The sequence below is a fragment of the Haliotis rufescens genome, unplaced genomic scaffold, assembly GCF_023055435.1.
Source record: "Haliotis rufescens isolate VD_foot unplaced genomic scaffold, xgHalRufe1.0.p SCAF_11, whole genome shotgun sequence".
NCBI classification, from domain to species: Eukaryota; Metazoa; Mollusca; class Gastropoda; order Lepetellida; family Haliotidae; genus Haliotis; species Haliotis rufescens.
In genome coordinates, this window is record NW_025963791.1 from 29,016,334 (window position 1) to 29,039,283 (window position 22,950).

Here is a 22,950-nt window from a genome sequence, read left to right on the forward strand (position 1 = left end):
CTTAATGACGACAAAACAATTGAAATTTTTACAGTTTATGAAATACATATGTCAATATTTGTTTTACATTTTACAAGAATGAAACCTGATTATAATGGCACAATTGGTTCCAAATGTGTACAACATGCATTTGTCAATTCCAGGCAAATAAAAAGACATTGCTTGATCCCCCCCCCCCCCCCCCCCCCCCCCCCCCTCTCTCTCTCTCTTTCCCCGACCCCTGTTAATAAAATAAGAAAAACGTCCCCAGGGAATAACATGTGTTTAGCAATTCGCCATTGCTACATCTAAACATCCTCATACTTGGAGCATAATGATGTCGTTTACAACTACAACCATTAAAACCACGACTGCGCCGACCGATTACACGCTCAGCAACATCCTCCTTGTCGTCGTTGTGGGTTCAACATATAAATCCCTCTTCTGCTTCTACACACAGCTGTTTCATGTCTCAGATGACTGCTGAGATATATACAATGACATCAAGGTGGATGTGTCAAGTTTACATTTCACAGGTTGCTGATACAGGAATAAGTTTCCCATGTGTAATCTAGCATGTTATACACCTGAATATGGTCACCACGGACTTATTTGTATAATCAAATCATACTACTCTAACACATATAACCTTTAAGGTTAAAAAGGACACATCCCGATCTCCAGTTATCTTGTTCAACGCATTTCCCTTAAAGTGGGACTACGATCGAGCGAAGTGGCAGTCCACCAAGTTTTACTGAAGTTATATGGAATACGTGTTTGTTTCCGTTAGCTCCGGATTTATGATGAAGATAAAACAAACATATACTGATAACTTTATGACAAAGAGACAGTCTCGCAGGTTGACAAAGGACACCACTTACAACGTCTAGACACAAGGCCATGGAGCAACAGTCATAGCGTATACAATAACCAATAAAGATGGTTACGGATTAACTGAATTGCTTAGGTAGGGTACTGTATTTTATTACTCATAGCACAATGTGGATTTATTAAAACCTTTCTTAAGTCATAACCCCTGAAGAAACCAAGACCTCTACTTGACTCTTTCAATCAAACCTCGCACCGACCTTGGTTTTATATTCTTCAAGGTTCAGTGCAAACATTACTGGCTACTCAAGGTAAATACATGGAAATGGGAAACAATGTCATCAAAACCGTAGACACTATAAGAAATAAAATATAGTTCATGTATGTGGAGTGTAATAATAATTGAGGTTCGTCACTCACGTATGTATTATACTGACATGTAGATGGCCTTTATTCTCACAAGTACAAATCCACAGGCCCATGGGACATGTATCACAATGTATGTGCGCGAGGCTGTTCATACAGATTACTTTCTAACTGAGATATCATGATAAATAAATATTGATAAGTATATGACAATATCTGTATGGACTGATTTCATTAAGGCAAATTGATCTATATTTGGAAAACAAAATAGTACGGTTTTAGAAATGTGTTTTCTCAAGTTATTATTTTAAGAACAAACTAATAAAAAGTTATATTCATCCTCCACTGAATTTAAATAACATTGCATACACACCATCTAATTTATTACTGTATGCTAAAAGGCCTTGGTTATGGCGTACGTATTATGAAAGGAAAATAAACTTTTAATGTACAAACCCTATGTACTTGACGAAACAGCATTTTATGACCCAAATGCCCTTTTGTGAATGTATCTATACTTTGATTGTCGACATGGAGTGGCTTAGTCAAGCTTTCTAAGCCTCGCTCTACGGCTGATGCTACACGTATCACAGTCCCGCCCGTTTCACGAACACCCGGAGGCGATACATTTATTGGTGATTTGTCAGTTTATTTTCTTGCGTTTGTTGTAAATTTTATGTGCATACCTTTACTCGTAGATATCGCCGAAACGGTAAACGTACAACATCTGCATTTTATATCGAGCTTCCAGCAAACACACCGTGATGTCAATGACCTACTGTTTATAGCGGCATAAAACACAACCCACTCACTATTTTGTGTTTGTCTTTTGAAGCATCCATAACAGTATGCCACATATTAAATGTCTCAAGGGTATCCTTCGTGGGATTATTAAAACAAATGATTAAATCATAGTCTTTCATACATTTTAACCTGACAGCCATGTTACAGATCTGTTGACACAGTTGGTGTCCTGGCTCCGATCAATGCAACCAGTTCATGACAGCCATGTTACAGATCTGATGTCACAGTTGGTGTCCGGAATCAGATCAATGCAACCAGTTCTCCTGGCTCTGATCAATGCAACCAGGTCATGACAACCATGTTACAGATCTGATGACACAGTTGGTGTCCCGGCTCCGATCAATGCAACCAGTTCGTGACAGCCATGTTACAGATCTGATGACACAGTTGATGTCCTGGCTCCGATCAATGCAACCAGTTTATGACAGCCTTGTAACAGATCTGTTGACACAGTTGGTGTCCTGGCTCTGATCAATGCAACCAGTTCATGACAGCCTTGTTACAGATCTGTGGACACAATTGGTGTCCTGGCTCTGATCAATGCAACCAGTTCATGACAGCCATGTTACAGATCTTTTGACACAGTTGGTGTCCTGGCTCTGATCAATGCAACCAGTTCATGACAGCAATGTTACAGATCTGTTGACACAGTTTGTGTCCGGAATCAGATCAATGCAGCCAGTTCATGACAGCCTTGTTACAGATCTGTTGACACAGTTGGTGTCCTGGCTCTGATCAATGCAACCACTTCATGACAGCCTTGTTACAGATCTGTTGACACAGTTGGTGTCCTGGCTCTGATCAATGCAACCAGTTCATGACAGCCTTGTTACAGATCTGTTGACACAGTTGGTGTCCAGAATCAGATCAATGCAACCAGTTCTCCTGGCTCTGATCAGTGCAACCAGTTCATGACAGCCATGTTACAGATCTGATGACACAGTTGGTGTCCTGGCTCCGATCAATGCAACCAGTTCGTGACAGCCATGTTACAGATCTGATGACACAGTTGATGTCCTGGCTCCGATCAATGCAACCAGTTTATGACAGCCTTGTTACAGATCTGTTGACACAGTTGGTGTCCTGGCTCTGATCAATGCAACCAGTTCATGACAGCAATGTTACAGATCTGTTGACACAGTTGGTGTCCTGGCTCTGATCAATGCAACCAGTTCATGACAGCCATGTTACAGATCTGTTGACACAGTTCGTGTCCTGGCTCTGATCAATGCAACCAGTTCATGACAGCCTTGTTACAGATCTGTTGACACAGTTAGTGTCCTAGCTCTGATCAATGCAACCAGTTCATGACAGCCTTGTTACAGATCTGTTGACACAGTTGGTGTCCGGAATCAGATCAATGCAACCAGTTCTCCTGGCTCTGATCAATGCAACCAGTTCATGACAGCCATGTTACAGATCTGATGACACAGTTGGTGTCCTGGCTCCGATCAATGCAGCCAGTTCATGACAGCCATGTTACAGATCTGATGACACAGTTGATGTCCTGGCTCCGATCTATGCAACCAGTTTATGACAGCCTTGTTACAGATCTGTTGACACAGTTGGAGTCCTGGCTCTGATCAATGCAACCAGTTCATGACAGCCTTGTTACAGATCTGTTGACACAGTTGGTGTCCAGAATCAGATCAATGCAACCAGTTCATGACAGCCTTGTTACAGATCTGTTGACACAGTTAGTGTCCTAGCTCTGATCAATGCAACCAGTTCATGACAACCTTGTTACAGATCTGTTGACACAGTTGGTGTCCGGAATCAGATCAATGCAGCCAGTTCATGACAGCCTTGTTACAGATCTGTTGACACAGTTGGTGTCCTGGCTCTGATCAATGCAACCAGTTCATGACAGCCTTGTTACAGATCTGTTGACACAGTTGGTGTCCTGGCTCTGATCAATGCAACCAGTTCATGACAGCCTTGTTACAGATCTGTTGACACAGTTGGTGTCCGGAATCAGATCAATGCAGCCAGTTCATGACAGCCTTGTTACAGATCTGTTGACACAGTTGGTGTCCTGGCTCTGATCAATGCAACCAGTTCATGACAGCCTTGTTACAGATCTGTTGACACAGTTAGTGTCCTGGCTCTGATCAATGCAACCACTTCATGACAGCCTTGTTACAGATCTGTTGACACAGTTGGTGTCCTGGCTCTGATCAATGCAACCAGTTCATGACAGCCTTGTTACAGATCTGTTGACACAGTTGGTGTCCGGAATGAGATCAATGCAACCAGTCCATGACTGCAAGGTTACAGATCTGTTGACACAGTTGGTGTACGGAATTAAAAAAACATTATCGAAGGTTCCGTAAAATGATTGTCCCCATGTGTGACACTAATTCCTTTCATAATCAATGTAACTACCATCACCCAGTGTCTTAAGCCAACGCGTTGCTCAGCATGTATTAAATATTGGATTGTATTGTGAATAACCACCAGTAGCTAAGTGATGACGTTAATCCTGCTGGGGTATTCTGCAGGAAGCTGAGGCACCGTAAGTTCCTATGACCACAAGCGAGGTGGTCCAACTTTGGTTGCTGGTGGCTTATAGTCCGTGTTTTAAACAGTTGTAAATGATATTGTTATGAGGAAATATGTTTGAAAAATTGTTTTTCAATATAACTTTGTATTTATGGCTCAATTGTTAAAAGATCAACTTGTTCTCGTCGCTTTCTGGCTGGAATAATGCCGATGCGACGTTAAAGTTTAACTCACTCACTCACATACCAACCCTTTTAAGAGCTGTTACCGTCAGAGTGTTTACCCCGGACCAACTCCACCACCCAGCGCCACCTGCCACATATACAACACACGAGATATAACAGTGCCAAGGAGAAAGATCCCTGCAGAGCACACAAAGTAGACGAGATCATGTATGATACATTGTACACTCTCGACGTTCCAGAACACTGTTTGCCGAGTCTAAACAATAGATAAAAATCCGCCAGCTCGTGGCATTTCACACCAACGTCCAACATGGGACATACTCCAACTGTCACATTCATGTTCTTTATGACATGAGCTTAATCTATAGTTGATGGATATGGTTCAGGATGCTTTGAAGTTCGGGGACAGAGCTGTTTGTAACTACGTGTTTACTTGCCCAAACATTAATGTTCTACTATGAGTCTAACAGTTTAATACCTCCTCAACAATGACAGATGACGTTCAGGTGCTCGCGGCGCAGTCTTGGGGATATACAGTCAGCTACGTTTGTAACGAACACGTTTGTAACGAACACGTTTATAACGAACTGACAGATATGACCAACTTATGTTTTTGGTCACGGATATTTTCTGTATATATGCTGTACATATGCTTATAACGAACTACGGTTATAACGAACTAAAATCAGTGTCCCCTTTGAGTTCGTTATAACCATAGTTTACTGTATACGATAACACATCGAATTATATCTTAATTTTACTGGGACAGACATATACCCTGGACCAATTCGGACAATATCCATCTCTCCGTCACTTAACACAGCATGTCTCAAGCTCACGGCTGTCATTTTAATGAGGGGCGGTCGGGTAGCCTAGTGGTTAAAGCGTTCGCTTGTCACGCCGGTGACCCGGGTTCAATTCCCGACAAGGGTACAATGTGTGAAGCCATTTCTGGTGTCCCCTGCCGTGATATTGCTGGAATATTACTAAAAGCGGCGTAAAACCATACTCGCTCACTCATTTTAATGAAGACTATTTATAGCGTCTTGTCTTTCGAATCGGGATCAAACCGAGGCTGTGATGTCGAACGGGTCCAGGGACGAAGGATACTCTGTACTGTAGATATAGTTATCTGCCCGCCTGTAGTGACATTGGAACTTGGTAAACTTTAATATAAATAGTTGTGTATTTACTATAAAATGTGCAAGGTGGACATTAAGTCTTAACATTATTCAAGTTTTTGCATGCCCTGACAGGTGTAGCCTTTGAGAGATGAGACATATTCGCGTCCAGTCCGCCTACTCGTGCTATCTTATATCTGCATCTCAGGTCGCGTTGTACACTCGACTGTAGCTCAAGCTATCACTGTTTCATACGACACCATCACCATCTAACTGAAATAGTTCTTCCATTGACTCTACCTAATCTCGCCTCATCACTTCTAATCCCCTACGTGAATCGTCGCCGGGGTCTTCTTTTTCGCCAATACTATTAAACAAGTATGAGAGCAGTCACGCGTACTGATTGGCTGAGCGATAGAGGTGGCAGAGAGCAAATCAAGTTTGTCTTGGTTTTCAAGAAGAAGTCAATTGAAGTTGTAACCTACTTTTATTTCATACAAACATAAATACATTGCGTGTAATTGAATTTGTTAAAATGCTATACTTTCATATATTGCATGTTTTATTTCATGATACATGCATATTAATATTGATTACAGTACACATTTTGTGCAATAAGTATACATTTGCAGTACAATAAATATAAGTTATAGTTATATATCCATATCTATATCTATATCTATTCCAATCATACATTGGCATACAAATTCATAGTCCCACAAAGTATGATACATCATTTGCATATAGGGTGGGGGTCTTAAGTTCAGCTAGTAGCTCTCTCTTCTGGTCAAGTTGGTCATCTAGGGTCTTACATATCATCTTTTCCCCCTCCAAATTGTCCCCCTCCAAATACTAACTTGCTTGTAAAGATTTCGCTGTGACGTTGTTCCTGTTTCAAAACTCAGCCTCAGCCTCTTCCAGGGTATTCACCCATACAGCGTCGAAGTCTTGGGGTCTAACAAGGGGTGAGGCATAGGCTTGTCGAACAAAACTATTTCCTGCTGGATATGTCACAAATCGGGGATTTTAAAGTTTACCAAGTTCCAATGTCACTACAGGCGGGCAGATAACTATATCTACAGTACAGAGTATCCTTCATCCCTGGACCCGTTCGACATCACAGCCTCGGTTTGATCCCGATTCGAAAGACAAGACGCTATAAATAGTCTTCATTAAAATGAGTGAGCGAGTATGGTTTTACGCCGCTTTTAGTAATATTCCAGCAATATCACGACAGGGGACACCAGAAATGGGCTTCACACATTGTTCCCATGTCGGGAATTGAACCCGGGTCACCGGCGTGACAAGCGAACGCTTTAACCACTAGGCTACCCGACCGCCCCTTATTAAAATGACAGCCGTGAGCTTGAGACATGCTGTGTTAAGTGACGGAGAGATGGATATGGTGCGACTGGGTCTCAGGGTATATGTCTGTCCCAGAAAAAATTAAGATATAATTCGATGTGTTATCGTATACAGTAAACTATGATTATAACGAACTCAAAGGAGACACTGATTTTAGTTCGTTATAACCGCATTTCGTTATAAACATATGTACAGCATTTATACAGAAAATATCCGTGACCAAAACAATAAGTTCGTCATATCTGTCAGTTCGTTATAAACATGTTCGTTACAAACGAAGTTGACTGTATATCCTTAAGACTGCTCCGCGAGCATCCGAACGTCATCTGTCATTGTTGAGGAGTCCCCAAATCGTTGACTTCTGTAAATGGCTTGGCGGAAATGAAACATGCTTCCAGTCAGACGACTCTAGAATACGTCATTGGCAGGTTTCTCGGTGGCAGTCTCAAAGTCGGTGATGACGAATGTGGGATCAAGGTGGTAGTCACGCCACTCTCACCTTGTCCATTACAGCCCTCTATCACATCTTATATAGTCCTTCATCTCTCCATCTTAATCCAACCCATCCCTCATTTTACCACATCACACCCTAACTCGTCCCTCATCTCGTCACACATCTTAGTATATCACACCTCAACTCGTCACAGATCTCAGTATATCACACCTTAAATCGTCACACATCTCACTATATCACACCTCACCCTGTCACACATCTCACTATATCTCACCTCAACTTATCACACATCTCACTACGTCATACTTCAACATGTCACAGATCTCACTATATCACACCTCAACTCGTCATTCATCTCACTATATCACACCTCACCCTGTCACACATCTCACTATATCATACCTCAAGCCGTCACACATCTCAGTATATCACACCTCAGCTCGTCACACATCTCACTATATAACACCTCAACATGTCACACATCTCACTATATCACACCTCAATTTATCACACATCTCACTACATCACACCTCACCCTGTCACACATCTCACTATATCACACCTCAAGTCGTCACACATCTCACAATATCACTGCTCAACTCGTCACACATCTCACTACATCACACCTCACTCTGTCACACATCTCACTATATCACACCTCAAGTCGCACTTCATCACAGCATGTCAAAACTCACCTCGTGTTATTTCTCAACATATCACTTCTCAACTTCTCACTAATCTTATCGCATCACATCTTAACTCGTCACTTTTTTCAACACGTCACACTTCAACTCATTCCTTATCTCACCATATCACATCACAACCCGTCCATTACCTATTTATGACAAGTCTCTTGCCTTGTTCGGTACACAAAGCAACTGCACCTCTTTGTGTCTTATAAATATTTGTACTAACTTATTTTCTCAAGAAGCAGATGTAATATGACCAAGAAAGCTGCACCAGCACATATGAATCCAAGCTAGTTACATCGTGGAAGATGCATGCATAAGGTATACCTGTAACATAATTAGGTGTGCGGTAAGATACATTCATGAGAGACATGAGTTGATGTACTCTCTATGTTAGTTTATGCTCCCTGATCTTACGCATGCATGCTATGGTCCTACTCGGTAAGAATACCACAGTTAGGCATTTGTCCACTTCATTCCAAAGCATATGACAGAAATCAAGCTTAGGGTTATTCCCCAGACCTATTTCATAATACGTAAATATCCGGAGAATGGCGCATTACATAACTAATTTGAGACACAAAATTGCGGTAAATATGCTGCAAATGTAATGCCAACAGTTCGGCAATTCGAGCGAGGAACATGAGAAATGAACCTTACATGTTAGTGGGGTACATTGAAAATAATATTTCTTTTTATGCATAAACTAGAGATACCCGTTCTTTATATTGAACATAACGAGTATTAACTCTATATGTTACATCGACAAGGATAACACATTATAAAAAGCGTGTTTTTCTATCTCAGTTAGAAATCCTTAAATTGTTTGTTTTACCAACCAGGCTTGCTCGAAAGCACAAATAATCATGTTCCACAATAAAGCAATCGTTAATTCGTGGATAATATACCATTAGTCGCTGAGGCGCCCAAACCAGTTCCACCATGCCACGTTGAATCTGTTCAAGAGGCTGACTTAGGCTTTAAGGGGTTAACGGACAATACATGGTCAATGCATGGCCATGATCGACAAACAATCCACCCATTTATGATAATTACAGCACCTAATGGAGACCCAGCGTTTGAGGGGCAATACCTACTTGAATATGACTTTATGAAGAGTTTGTGTACATACAATTGACGTTTGAAATATGACGATATCTAGGGTAAATCGTGTAAACATATTTTGCATAGCCTAAGCCGTGCCTACAAAAGTAATATCACACAGTATCTCCGGGTCTGATTACTGAAAGGTTTATTAGTTATTTGTGTAATTTCTCCTGACAAAATGATATATATTTACCTATTCAAATAATAAATGTCGAGGAGATATTTAACATGTAAACATGTTATACGAACCCATTTTGTATTTCAAAAGGGTAGAGACATTGTCAATGTATAAAACAGTAAACATGTCTACATTAAAATACCTTTATGTACGTGCACAAAGGAGAGCTTAGTTTTTTATATATTATGTTCATGATATAATATCTAACTTTTTGTACTGAATCTGAAGGCGAAAATACAAAAAATACAATTCGTACGTTGTTATTTTGACAACTATCGTGAAATAACTAGTTAACTATGAAATTATTTTTTCGCTTCTTATTACATAAATATGTTATACATAAACACATTTTATACAAGTGACAAAACCCTTGATTGTAAACAAGTAAAGATCCCAACACTAATTTATCCATGTACATAATAAACAACACGATAACAGCAATTGCAAACATAAACTGAGTGATAAAAGAGTTTGAATGAAAGAAATGTTGATGAATTTACTTATGTCTATTTAACCATCACTCATTCCCACAACGGTTTGTAAAAAGTAATTTGTGGCTGGGTAATTTTGTGTAAAACTAATTTGATTCAATGAAGGTGAGTGAAAGAAATTCAAATGAGTGGTATAGATTCATTTGTTCCTCTGTTTCTGATAAAATTAACTGAAAGGTATAGTTTCTGTTGCTGCTCAGTGTATGATAAAATATAGGGGAAGCCATAGTTTCTTTTGCTCCTAAGTTTGTATGTAAATTAATACTATACAATTGTATTCATTTGATCCATTGCACCTCAGGTTTTGATAAAATCAACTGAGAGCTCGGTATAATAGTTTCTGTTACTCCTCAGTTAATGATATGATCAAATGAGAGGCCATAGTTTCTTTACATCCACAGTATATGATAAAATCAACTGAGAGCTCGGTATAATAGTTTCTGTTACTCCTCAGTTAATGATATGATCAAATGAGAGGCCATAGTTTCTTTACATCCACAGTATATGATAAAATCAACTGAGAGCTCGGTATAATAGTTTCTGTTACTCCTCAGTTAATGATTTGATCAAATGAGAGGCCATAGTTTCTTTACATCCACAGTATATGATAAAATCAACTGAGAGCTCCGTATAATAGTTTCTGTTACTCCTCAGTTAATGATTTGATCAAATGAGAGGCCATAGTTTCTTTACATCCACAGTATATGATAAAATCAACTGAGAGCTCGGTATAATAGTTTCTGTTACTCCTCAGTTAATGATATGATCAAATGAGAGGCCATAGTTTCTTTACATCCACAGTATATGATAAAATCAACTGAGAGCTCGGTATAATAGTTTCTGTTACTCCTCAGTTAATGATATGATCAAATGAGAGGCCATAGTTTCTTTACATCCACAGTATATGATAAAATCAACTGAGAGCTCGGTATAATAGTTTCTGTTACTCCTCAGTTAATGATTTGATCAAATGAGAGGCCATAGTTTCTTTACATCCACAGTATATGATAAAATCAACTGAGAGCTCGGTATAATAGTTTCTGTTACTCCTCAGTTAATGATATGATCAAATGAGAGGCCATAGTTTCTTTACATCCACAGTATATGATAAAATCAACTGAGAGCTCGGTATAATAGTTTCTGTTACTCCTCAGTTAATGATTTGATCAAATGAGAGGCCATAGTTTCTTTACATCCACAGTATATGATAAAATCAACTGAGAGCTCGGTATAATAGTTTCTGTTACTCCTCAGTTAATGATTTGATCAAATGAGAGGCCATAGTTTCTTTACATCCACAGTATATGATAAAATCAACTGAGAGCTCGGTATAATAGTTTCTGTTACTCCTTAGTTAATGATTTGATCAAATGAGAGGCCATAGTTTCTTTACATCCACAGTATATGATAAAATCAACTGAGAGCTCGGTATAATAGTTTCGGTTGCTCTTCGGTTTTATGTAAAGTACATAATTATATTCATCCCATCCATTCTGTTCACAGACCGTCGATACATACCGCCGGCTAGGTAGACACACATTGATTAATACTATTTGTTCTATTAATAAGGTGGTGACACATATACCTGACCCCTTAAGCTGATTTCAGGTGTTGATCTTCACATCATTTGAAAAGATTAGTTTGAAAACTAAAGTCGAGATTGATGAATATGCCTTTTGCTGTTGTAAAATTATTGCTAAGAATATCCAAGTCTCAGTTGCATGCAACAAAAATACAGTTCATGCAGTGAATAATTCATGATTGCTTTTCAAGATGCATCGTGATCGTTAAACCTGTGTGTTGCCTGACAATGAATACAATAAACAAGACTCAGGATACACATGTCATCACTGCGTGGTACGACTCAATGCTTGTACATGCAGTGTGATATGTGAGTAACACCGAGAACCCGGATACTAACATAATTATATATTGTGTCACGGGTGGTGGGGGTTTATTACACTTAGTCATACGTGTACGTGGATTAGATACCGGATGCCAGTCCTATACGATGTAGCACATAAGTGTTCGCTGTTCTCTTTAACCCTCGGTTTTCTGGCTTGACGTGGGAAACGATTAATATGAAATGGGGGCTGTGTTGGGACAAGGGTGAAGTAGATGGTTGCTCTTGCTATTAACCACATGTTTGACATATTTGATATTATAACATGCATCCTTTCCCGATATGTGTGTGTGTGTGTGTGTGTGTGTGTGTGTGTGTGTGTGTGTGTGTGTGTGTGTGTGTGTGTGTGTGTGTGTGTGTGTGTGTGTGTGTGTGTGTGTGTGTGTGTGTGTGTCGCTGACTGCGGTGGAAAACAAAATTCAGTCGTGATAGAAGATTCCAAAAGTGTGAGAACACAATCTCCTAAATCTGCATACACATATCAACATATGAAACAGAAGAAGCGGTTTCACTGGTCTCTTTTCTTTCTAGAAAAGGTGGGTAAATCAGCGGAAGTGAATAGGCCAGTTTGACTGGTATTGAACTTTATGAGGCCTTGTGAAACTTTAGTATTTCGTTGTATGTGTGCCGATTGTTTAACCTAGTTATATAATCGGCAAAGGAATATATTTAGATATGATTGTCATTTATTACAATATTGGTTTGGTTTGGTTGGTTTGTTGTTTAACGCCGCACTCAGCAATATTCCAGTTATATGACGGCGGTCTGTAAATAATCGAGTCTGGACCAGACAATCCAGTGATTGATATTATGAGCATCGATCCACGCAATTGGGATCGATGGCATGCATCAACCAAGTCAGTCGCCTGACCACCCGATCCTGTTAGTCGCCTTTTATGACAAGCATAGTCACCTTTTACGGCAAGCATGGGTTGCTGAAGACCTATTCTACCCCGGTACAATATCTGACGCTGTTGCTCGATTCTATCACACTCCATCACAGGATCTATGTACTGCATGCCCTCGTGTTATTTGATATCCACGTATATACAGTATAGAGAGTTATATTACATTAATGCCATGAAAATGCATACAGAGCAATACATTCTAGATAAACGAGAACCACTGAGGATGTTCCTCTGGAAATTGTGTTCACTTTCAGTTCCTGGTTGAGGACACAGTTGAGGCGGCGCCGTGACATAGTTGAGACGTTCATTATAATTGAAACGTCAACGTGACTTAGATAACACGTGACCCTTACATAGCTCAAACGTTACCATTATATAGCTGAAATGTCAAAGTGAGACAGCTGAAATATCACCGTACCACAGCTGAAACGACGTTGTAACATGTCACCATGTCCCAGTTGAAATGTCAATGTGGCAACCCTGAAATGTCAACGAAATTGCAGTGGTGACTGCCAATGTCCCACATGCAAAATGTCGACACAGCTGTAAAGTCCATGGTCAACTTCTGCAATGACCATGCTCTGATCTCGCTGTCTACGCTACAAAATCCCACACGCTCACTCCCTTATGCCATTATAATTACTTATACCATAAATGCCTGTATTCTATTCTATAAAACAGCAAGCATAAAAGCTATACTAATAACCTGGACATTTGATGAACGATCAAGTCAAGATACATTACACATCCTTTCTCGTCATCTCTTGAATAAATTGTAAATCAAATTTAACTTCGCCCCTTTCAGATGAACCTCAGACTTCACATATACAACGAAACACACACGTGCCCCACATTCACGGCGTTCGCACTTCCTTCCCCCTTCCAGGAGCGACCCAGTTGCAAGCAGCATCTTCACCTTTGACATTACCAGTGATGCCAGAGATGCTGACACAGCTATCCTGGGAGCCCTGATGAACACAACCTGTCTATTGACCTGCTTTTGACATAGGTTGTGTATATCTGCTCTGGAAATCTGCTTTTAATACTCTCTGTATATTTAATCTATTTTCTGGGAAACATTTAGGGATTTGGTTCCTCAAAGGTTAATGCGTGCAGATAATGTATCTGTTCACTAAAGAAGACCTATGCTCTATTATGCCTCGTTCCAGACATGGTAATTGGGGTTAAATATGTAATAATTATCTGTACTAAACAGAACTCGTTCAAGAAATATACCTGTCATTTGATTGTATAATTGTTTTGATCAACAGCAGCAGCAGCAGCAGCAACAACAACAACAACAACAACAGAAACATTAAAAAGAATATTTTTCAGTAATAAGATGAATAGAAACAGCTTTTCACCTTTTGGGCGGTCGGGTAGCCTAGTAGTAAAGAGTTCGCTCGACACGCCGAAGACCCGGTTTCGAATCCCAACATGGGTACAATGTGCGAACCCATTTCTGGTGTCCCCTGCCGTGATATTGCTGGCATATCGCTAAATGCGGCGTAAAACCATACTCACTCACGCACTCATTTCACCTTTGAGAATACACTGCTGAATGTGTCGTGGGGATTAAACTATTGTTGTTGACCGCGTCGACTAAATTAACTGAGTGCTAAACGACAACGCTAGATAACAACCAACCCCAATCATCCCCTTCCGAGGAAACAGCCCCCACTAGGCACATATAAGGCAAAAACAGCCGTGAAAAACGTACGCATGGACGACCGAAAGTCAGTGATGGCACCAGAATAGCAAAATGCCAGCCACCATCACATTGGACGCCTCAGCGTTTAGAGTGAGTGATTGAGGGAGTTGGGTTTTACGCCGCTTTTAGCAACATTCCAGCAATATCACGGCGGGGGACACCAGAAATGGGCTTCACACATTGTACCCATGTCGGGAATCGAACCCGGGTCTTCGGTGTGACGAGCGAACGCTTTAACCACTAGGCTACCCCACCGCCCCTCGGCGTTCAGATGATATGTTTTGTGTATCAGTTTGTTTGATTATATTATTTCATTCGCCTGGTGACTTCTTTCACTTGTTTGTCGTCGTCCTTATCCGCAGCCAAAGAGTTTGAACATATACTATCCATCCCCACCCTCATCACAAAACGTTAATACCCAGTAGTTGCGTAAAGTGGTTTTCATCCCTGTTAAATGGTTTACTTTACGTAACTATTGCCACTCTCTGCCTCTGAGTATTTATATACCGGCCTGGAAATTATCAGCATAATATAATCAAATTACCAGCATAATATAGTATCGCAATAAGTGGCTGTTATTTGGCTTTGTTAAACATCCGGACCGCCAATAACAATTATAATAATAATGATTCATGTGACATATTGTAAGATACTTTTTCACAGTAATGAGTGAGTGAGTGAGTTTGGTTTTACGCCGCTTTTAGCAATATTCCAGGAATATCATGGTGGCGGACACCAGAAAGCGGCTTCACACATTGTACCCATGTCGGGAATCGAACCCGGGTCTTCGGCGTGACGAGCGAACGCTTTAACCACTAGGCTATCCGACCGCCCCTTCACAGTAATGAACAGTTTATTCTTGGTCAGGCGTGCTGAGAGACAATATACTTTGTAATGCAGTAATCCAACAGTACGATGGCACCATGGTACATAATGATATCAAAACAATCCCAGTGTCATAAGGAATGTTCAATAGAGTACCCCTTATACAAAGTCTCCGAACAAAGACACTCTACAGTGCGTCCTCCATCACTTGAATGTCTTTCAGGTCTACAAAACCTCCATGTCACCTAATTCACCCGCCCCGACAAAGTAGGTCAACATTGCTCAAAAGAAATTGAAATAAGGACACACTATGTACACACTGCACAAAAAACAAGTCTTAAAAAGGTTTTCGTGGGTTGGTGTTATCAAACAGTTTAGCTGGTGGTTGGGTGGCTTTTAGCTGCCTGGACAAACAGGTAGAGTGCCTATAGGTCTCATGTCTGGTCAGCGTGTATTATACTCAGTGTGCCAAGTTGTGATCATTATCATCTATCAACAATGACAGCGGAGGAAGATTTCGAAGTCACCATGCTCATGAGATCGTGAGAGCCAGATTTATCGTTTCGAGGGACATTATGAAGATTTACAATGTTTGACACACTGATGTATTCATATGCTTGTATTGACATACAATGACTTCTTCTTAACTCGAAGTATCCCAGACCATTTCATTATGTGTTTATCCGTAGTTCGAGACAACAGAATGCCGATATTAGACCATAGGGCCGAGTCTACACATTTACATCGTCTTATGCAATATATGTGGGGTAAAACTTGTTCGAGTAAACAGGGTTGTATCATATGTACATCATTGATATGATGGTTCCCGAAACCTGGTATCATCATTTTTTGATAGTGTTTTGATAGGGATTCATAAACACATGCTTATGATATTGTCGGAATCGTGCAATGAAATCTCCATTTTACAGCTATAATTTCTTATGATATTGGACATGTTTTTAGTTATTATTACCCGGAGGGGGCACGGGTGGCCAAGTCGTCTAAGGCGCCGCGATTCGCTGTGCAGAGTTGCGTCCCTTGGGCACACCAGAAACCTATGATTGTGGGTTTGAATCCCGGTTCGCCCCGATTATGTTTCTAGGTTTGTCAGCACCATACCCGTGCTCGTGGGTTTCACCGAAATGGTAAATGTCTGAGACCTGCATCACTTCGGGCTTTCCTCCCACATTAAGCTGACACGCCGTGATATAACTGGAATACTGATAAAAGTGGCGTTAAACCCGACTCACTCACTATTATCACCCGGTTTTATTGATTATTATGTCACATAAAACAACGCTCTAATATGATGGTAAGTTCATTCTTTAGTTGGTGCATGCGAACACGTTGAACGTGTTTGATCGTTCAATAAAAGTGTACATTAAGAGCATGAGCATTTATTCATGTAAACATCCAAGCTTTAGATGTAATGACAATTAAACAGTTTTCTATCAGCACAAATATGTGGCGAACATAAACAAGGTACTATAATGAACCCAGTGTATCACGGTAACGTTTCAACTGCATACATTGGTCAATAAACAACAACAAACAATTGCAACTCACTCGCTCTGTCGACATGGCAGTATAGCAGAAAATATATTAAACTTGACACTATGTCTCCTGATAGCATCGGATATTGTGACCCAGGCCGACGGATCAGTCAGCATGCGAATTGCATTATCAGCTCCCTGGGGAGTATACCAAATACGAGTATACGTGTACTTAACATCGACGATAGGGTAAACAATGTCATATGAGTATAAACTAGGCATGCACTATTGTGTGTTTCATGCAGTTCGTTGTATCTCTCATCCAACAACAGTTATTACTTAATCCTTGCAGTTTACATTTCAATACTGATCAGTTTTTTTAAACGTCCCTTAACCTCGGTTACACACACCCGTACATAGCTATCCTTACATTTTAATGACATTTTACTAAAGAAATAAACGACGTCTATCGTACCATAAAACACTACAGGGAGAATAACCACTCGGGGCTGCGATATGAGATATCAACATTATGTACAGCCTATTTAAAGACGTTGATAAAATGTACAAGCTTTAAAACTATTTACCCGTATTTAAATAATGATGACTCCCTGAATACAATCCGACCCCTGCAATATTGGACAAGTCTATTGAACAAACAGGTGGGTAAAGGTCGGTATCTTCCGCATAAATACACTCCTCACGTCAAACATCTATACCTTTTCTTCTAATACCGATTGTCATATCTGATCGTTCGGCCACTGCGTTTATCTGCGTAGACCAGCTACGTATTTGGGGAACTACTTACAAGACACCTCCCTCTCAAAAATAACGTCGTCAAATATATTAGCACATATTAGAATCTCCAGAAATGACTTCATGATAGAACAATGTTTTATCGTGAAATAAAACACGCTTGGTTCTTCATTGTTCTTTGCGATTTATCGCATAGCTATCTTATATTATTGTGTAATCAACACTGTACTGTATCAAGTCTTTGAATTGCATCAGGAAGTGATGCACATAAGAGGGAGAATCTATGGATGTCAACTTCGTTATTACAATGTTCTGTAGATTCTGTAGATTCTGTAGATTCTGTAGGAGATTCTGTTCTTCTTGTTGAGTATCTTTGTTCGCATTGCAGTTACGTTTGGTTATAGACTGAAGTGGTCATCTTTTCGAGGCAAGAGGGTTAACTGACTATTAAAGTCCAGTTTCCACCCTTGCCGAACTAGGCTGGTATTATGGAGTAAGTTACAATTCGGCTGGACTAACGAGTCTATGCATAGTCCAATCAAATTCGCGCAACGAAATCGAAATCCGGTTCCTAAACTCTTGCAGATTTCGGTCGATTGCAGGATTTGCAAAGCATGTGCACCGCTAGCTCGTTGGCAAGGGTGGAAACTGGACTTTTAATAGTCAGTTAACTCGCTTGCCTCGGGAAGATGGAAGTGGTAGGGTAGTCTTGTGATTGAAGTGTGAACTGGAATGATTCCCAAAGCAATGTGTTCCTGTAATGTTTGTGTGTTTGTTGTTTAACGCCCCACTCAGCAATATTCCAGCTATATGACGGTGGTCTGTAAATAGTCGAGTCTGGACCAGGCAATCAAGTGATTGATATTATGAGCATCGATCGACGCAATTGGGAAAGGATGACATGCAGCGAGCCTGCCCACACGATCCCGTTCGTCGCCTCTCACGACAAGCATGGGTTGCTGAAGACCAATTCTAGTTCTACAACGCTACCAAGGTACCCCATATTTGCCACTGTGTCTTTTAAGACCTACTGCATGTTTCCTCGTCATCAAAGATACAACAATGTTGCATCTCTTCATATACCAGCGAAATAGTGGAAGTTAAGAACAAACGGTACACACACCCAAGCACATATGTAGGTATCACACATTAACCGTCTGTAAGGAAGAATGACATTTGGGATACTTACTGTCCGACAAAATGACAAATAATTAGCAGTGAGTGAAGGTGGGTACAGTCTAGTAAATACATTTTAGTAATAATCTCGAAGAATATCCAATTACATCCCTCCTTTGTCGTTAAAGAATCACCTTTTCCAAATTATTATAAATATATCACAAATTCCTCACTATTGTCATCCTACAGACCATCTAATTTCACGTTCCTATCCACGCAACGCTGTCCAGAAGGCGGAACAGTGTTGTGTTTGGTGGAACAGTGTTTAAGTGTTTAGGCCTGGGACACCTTCATTTGAACGAGGATTATACCTGGTTCGATTGCACTTCAAATTCAAGGTCCCTGAATAACTTACTGCAAGTTATGCATTTACCAGATCGTGATGACCCTGAAATGGGCGGAAAGACGTAAACGATGTTGTCCTTTGAAATTGTCTGATGAATCAGGATATTGAATAACGCCAACTCACGGTTACGTGTAGTGCATGGTCCTCCCACGAATATAAAATTAAACAAGCCTTTGTTAAAATGCATTCAAAGAGAATTGACATTGTCTGCTGACGGTTTTATTTGCAGACTAGAAATGATCTATCTTATGAGGCAATCTGCCTACCTATCGTGAGATGGCACGTTGCTTTTTAAACATATACCGTTTTAATGACAATATCTACTTCAGCGTGTGTAGGAAATGTGGAATTTAGTCCTATAAGACCAGCGTCTTCAGTAAAAGTTGAAGTGCTTAATCTCCTTTGAAAGTATACATTCAAACACTTTAACAGGAATTGAGCACATTGGTTAATTCGATAAGAGATACTTGAAAGCACATATCCTCTAGGCTGAGATGGGTTTACGAACGTTAATGACAATATGATATCGACATGAGTAAGAACACGCGGACATTCAGTTCCCATGTACTATGGTCTTCCCACCTGCAGGATATTAGACATTAGACATAGGTGAAGGCGAACTTATATCGGTGTTCAGAAACAGCCGGAGGTCTACCTTGAAACTGAGATGTTTATCTTAATGGCCGTGAACACCAGACCACAGGGATGTAACATCAAACACGAACATCCCTTAGGTAAGAATTTTAGAATAGCAGAGTACAATGTTTATGTTTGATGAATCTTGAAATGATTAACAAGAGAGATAAGTTCCCGTTTTCTGCGTTCAAAACCACAACGGAATTAGGAAGATTGTGAAATTACACACTTGACTCTCTGACAAACGTGTGTACATGCTTTCCTCACAAGTAGGATTTGAATGTATGAAGTTTAATATTCAATTACTCAACGACCTTGGGGGATATTGGCCTTCAAAATGAATCAGGCATTTAACCGTGGGCTAGGTAGACCCTCATACGGAATACATTGTAAACCGAATGTATAAAGTACATGTTTATGTCCTTTCAAGGAGCTTGCAGTGAATGAGGTAAAGGACATGGTATAAACTTTATGACAGGTAAATATAATACATATACACACATTCCTTAAATGATTATTCAAGGAGTTAGTCATTCCATTCAAAGTCCGTGTACAGCTGTTTGAAGGCAGAAGCATTCAGATACAAATATATACACGCGTCATCTGGTGACTGGTGTGTGGGTAGTTTCGGAACATGTCTTTCCTGTTTCTGACACGGACATGTTACGCTCACTGTTGCATCGTAAATTACTGAATGGTCAACCTACCAACAATTCAAAGGATATGTACCTGGCTTAGTATATTCATATTTGTTTTCATATATTTAATGATTTGCTACGAATATTGTTATGATAGTGATACTTAATATGATAGAAACGATTATATCGCAGCGTGTCAGCTTAATGTGGGAGGAAAGCCCGAAGTGATGCAGGTCTCAGACATTTGCCACTTCGGTGAAACCCACGAGCACGGGTATGGTGCTGACAAACCTAGAAACATAATCGGGGCGAACAGGGATTCGAACCCATAATATGATAGAAATGTAGTTATTGTTCACTGATGGAATATCAATTATTAACATCGGTTTCATTTGGTTATATACTATTACCACATATGGATAATATTTGACGAAACTAGACCGTTTTCATGTAATTGTGTTATCTTCAATTGAATTTTGATAACTATCAGAAAAATGTAAAATTATATAGTGTATCAGTTAACATAACATTTCATTGTATATGTTCTGTTAAACAATGGGTGAGTGTTTAGAAACCGGTGTCGAATGGACAGTGCATGTTTAAAACACATTCAAATTAGAACACGTCCTCCGTCTAATATCGAGGGATAATCCTAACTGTACTTACCATTTCCACTCGATGCCCTCTTTCTTCACAACCACGTATATTCCTTCTATAATGAAAGGCACTGTGGCCAGTGTCAGTAGCCAGAACTGGTCATTCTGCCAGACATCGGTCACTCTCCAGATGGCCACAATAGTGTGCAAAAACAATACCAATCTAACGGTCACCGCCTTGATTATATTCATCGTGGCCATCATGCATTCGTAGGATTAAACCCAGGTGCCCAGTTTGTCTATACACACGTTCTACACGAGGACGACTCAGCGCGGCCGACCTGTTTCAGTACAAACGGAGGGACTGCTGTTGAATGTAGGTGAGCACCTTGTCTCACCCCTCGAGATTTAGTTCCGCATAGATTCGGTCTCCCGCCCCTGAAGTAAGGTATTGGGAGCCGGTACCCACTAGTCGGGTATTTATCCTAGTTTACCCATTGGCTTGTAACACGATGCTACATCTAGGCTCTTAGCCCCGCCTCGTAGCTACCCTCACACCGGGGCGCTCTTGTGGCTGTTTGGTGCATGCGAGGGCCAGTTGGGGCCATGTGATTATATATTGTGAAAGTATTGGATCTTTTATCTGTCCTATATGACATCCTCTATAGATCCTAGCATGCTCGTTGTCAATACACTTCATTGTGTGGAAGTAACGCACGACATGGTCCTTGGCGATTGTCCGAAGCTTTTATCATCAAGCGACACTAGCCATTTTATTACTTTATATAGGTGGTAATGTCATGTTTTTGAAAGAACGGATGATATATTATTTGAATATATTCGCACGTCATTTGAAAAGGCATGCACTAGCAGGCACGACGTACGGGATGTCATGGCAAATAGGGAATCTGCATTCCAGATGTGTGACTTTTTTTAACTGTGTCCCATATTCCACTTACATGGCGGTTTTATGTCGCAGGGACATTCAATGTAGTGTTTCACGTCAACAGGTTTCGTTTGCTTAGTCTCACAAAGCATTATACGTTCACGATATAAAAGGGATCGTATATGTTTGTATATGCAGTGGGGCGGTCGGGTAGCCTAGTGGTTAAAGCGTTCGCTCGTCACGCCGAAGACCCGGGTTCGATTCCCGACATGGGTACAATGTGTGAAGCCCATTTCTGGTGTCCCCCGCCGTGATATTGCTGGAACATTGCTAAAAGCGCCGTAAAACCATACTCACTCACTCACTCATTGTATATGCAGTGAATACAAATATCCACTTGCATTCCCGTGCGGAATCTGATCCTGGAGCATTACACCCTACTCAGTCAATGTTAGTCTGCGTACCCAAACGACGCTGATCGCAACTTAAGCTATCAGCCATTGGTGTGTCTGGTCCATGATCGATTAATACGAAACCACTGATAAAAGAAACGTTTGCACTGTGTGGCTGAAAAACCCGATTATCTGTTTCATGTATTCTGAAAACTAAGTTTTACATTAGATGACAGTTCTAATAAATAGATGGATAGAGGAACCGGTCTAAACAGGATTTGAGTGAGTGAGTGAGTGAGTGAGTGAGTGAGTGAGTGAGTGAGTGCTGGAGTATGGTTTCATGCAGCTTTTAGCATTATACCATTAATATCACTGCGGGGGGCATTAGAAATGGGCTACACACATTGTACCCATGTGGGGAATCGAACCTACGTCTGCGGGGTGACGAGCGAACGCTTTAACCACAAGACAACCCCACCGCCCAGGGTGTGTGTGATATTGGAGCCCAGTATAACCAGTACATGGTTATCGAAACCGTATCATCGAATATTAGAGCTTACGCTTCAATCTCTAGACTACCCCAATATCTCTAGATGGTAATTATTAAAACATATG

General features: G+C 40.5%; 1 protein-coding gene across 1 annotated transcript in view; it reads right to left on the minus strand.

The window, feature by feature from the left end:
- Positions 1-21,649, minus strand: part of LOC124132601 (transmembrane protein 26-like) — a 32,775-nt gene extending 11,126 nt beyond the window's left edge. Inside the window, exon 1 of the mRNA XM_046496587.2 lies at positions 21,128-21,649. Coding sequence (XP_046352543.1) covers positions 21,128-21,321 — 194 coding nt within the window. The 5' untranslated portion in view covers positions 21,322-21,649. The remainder of the gene's footprint in view (positions 1-21,127) is intronic.
- Between the last annotated feature and the right edge of the window lie 1,301 nt (positions 21,650-22,950).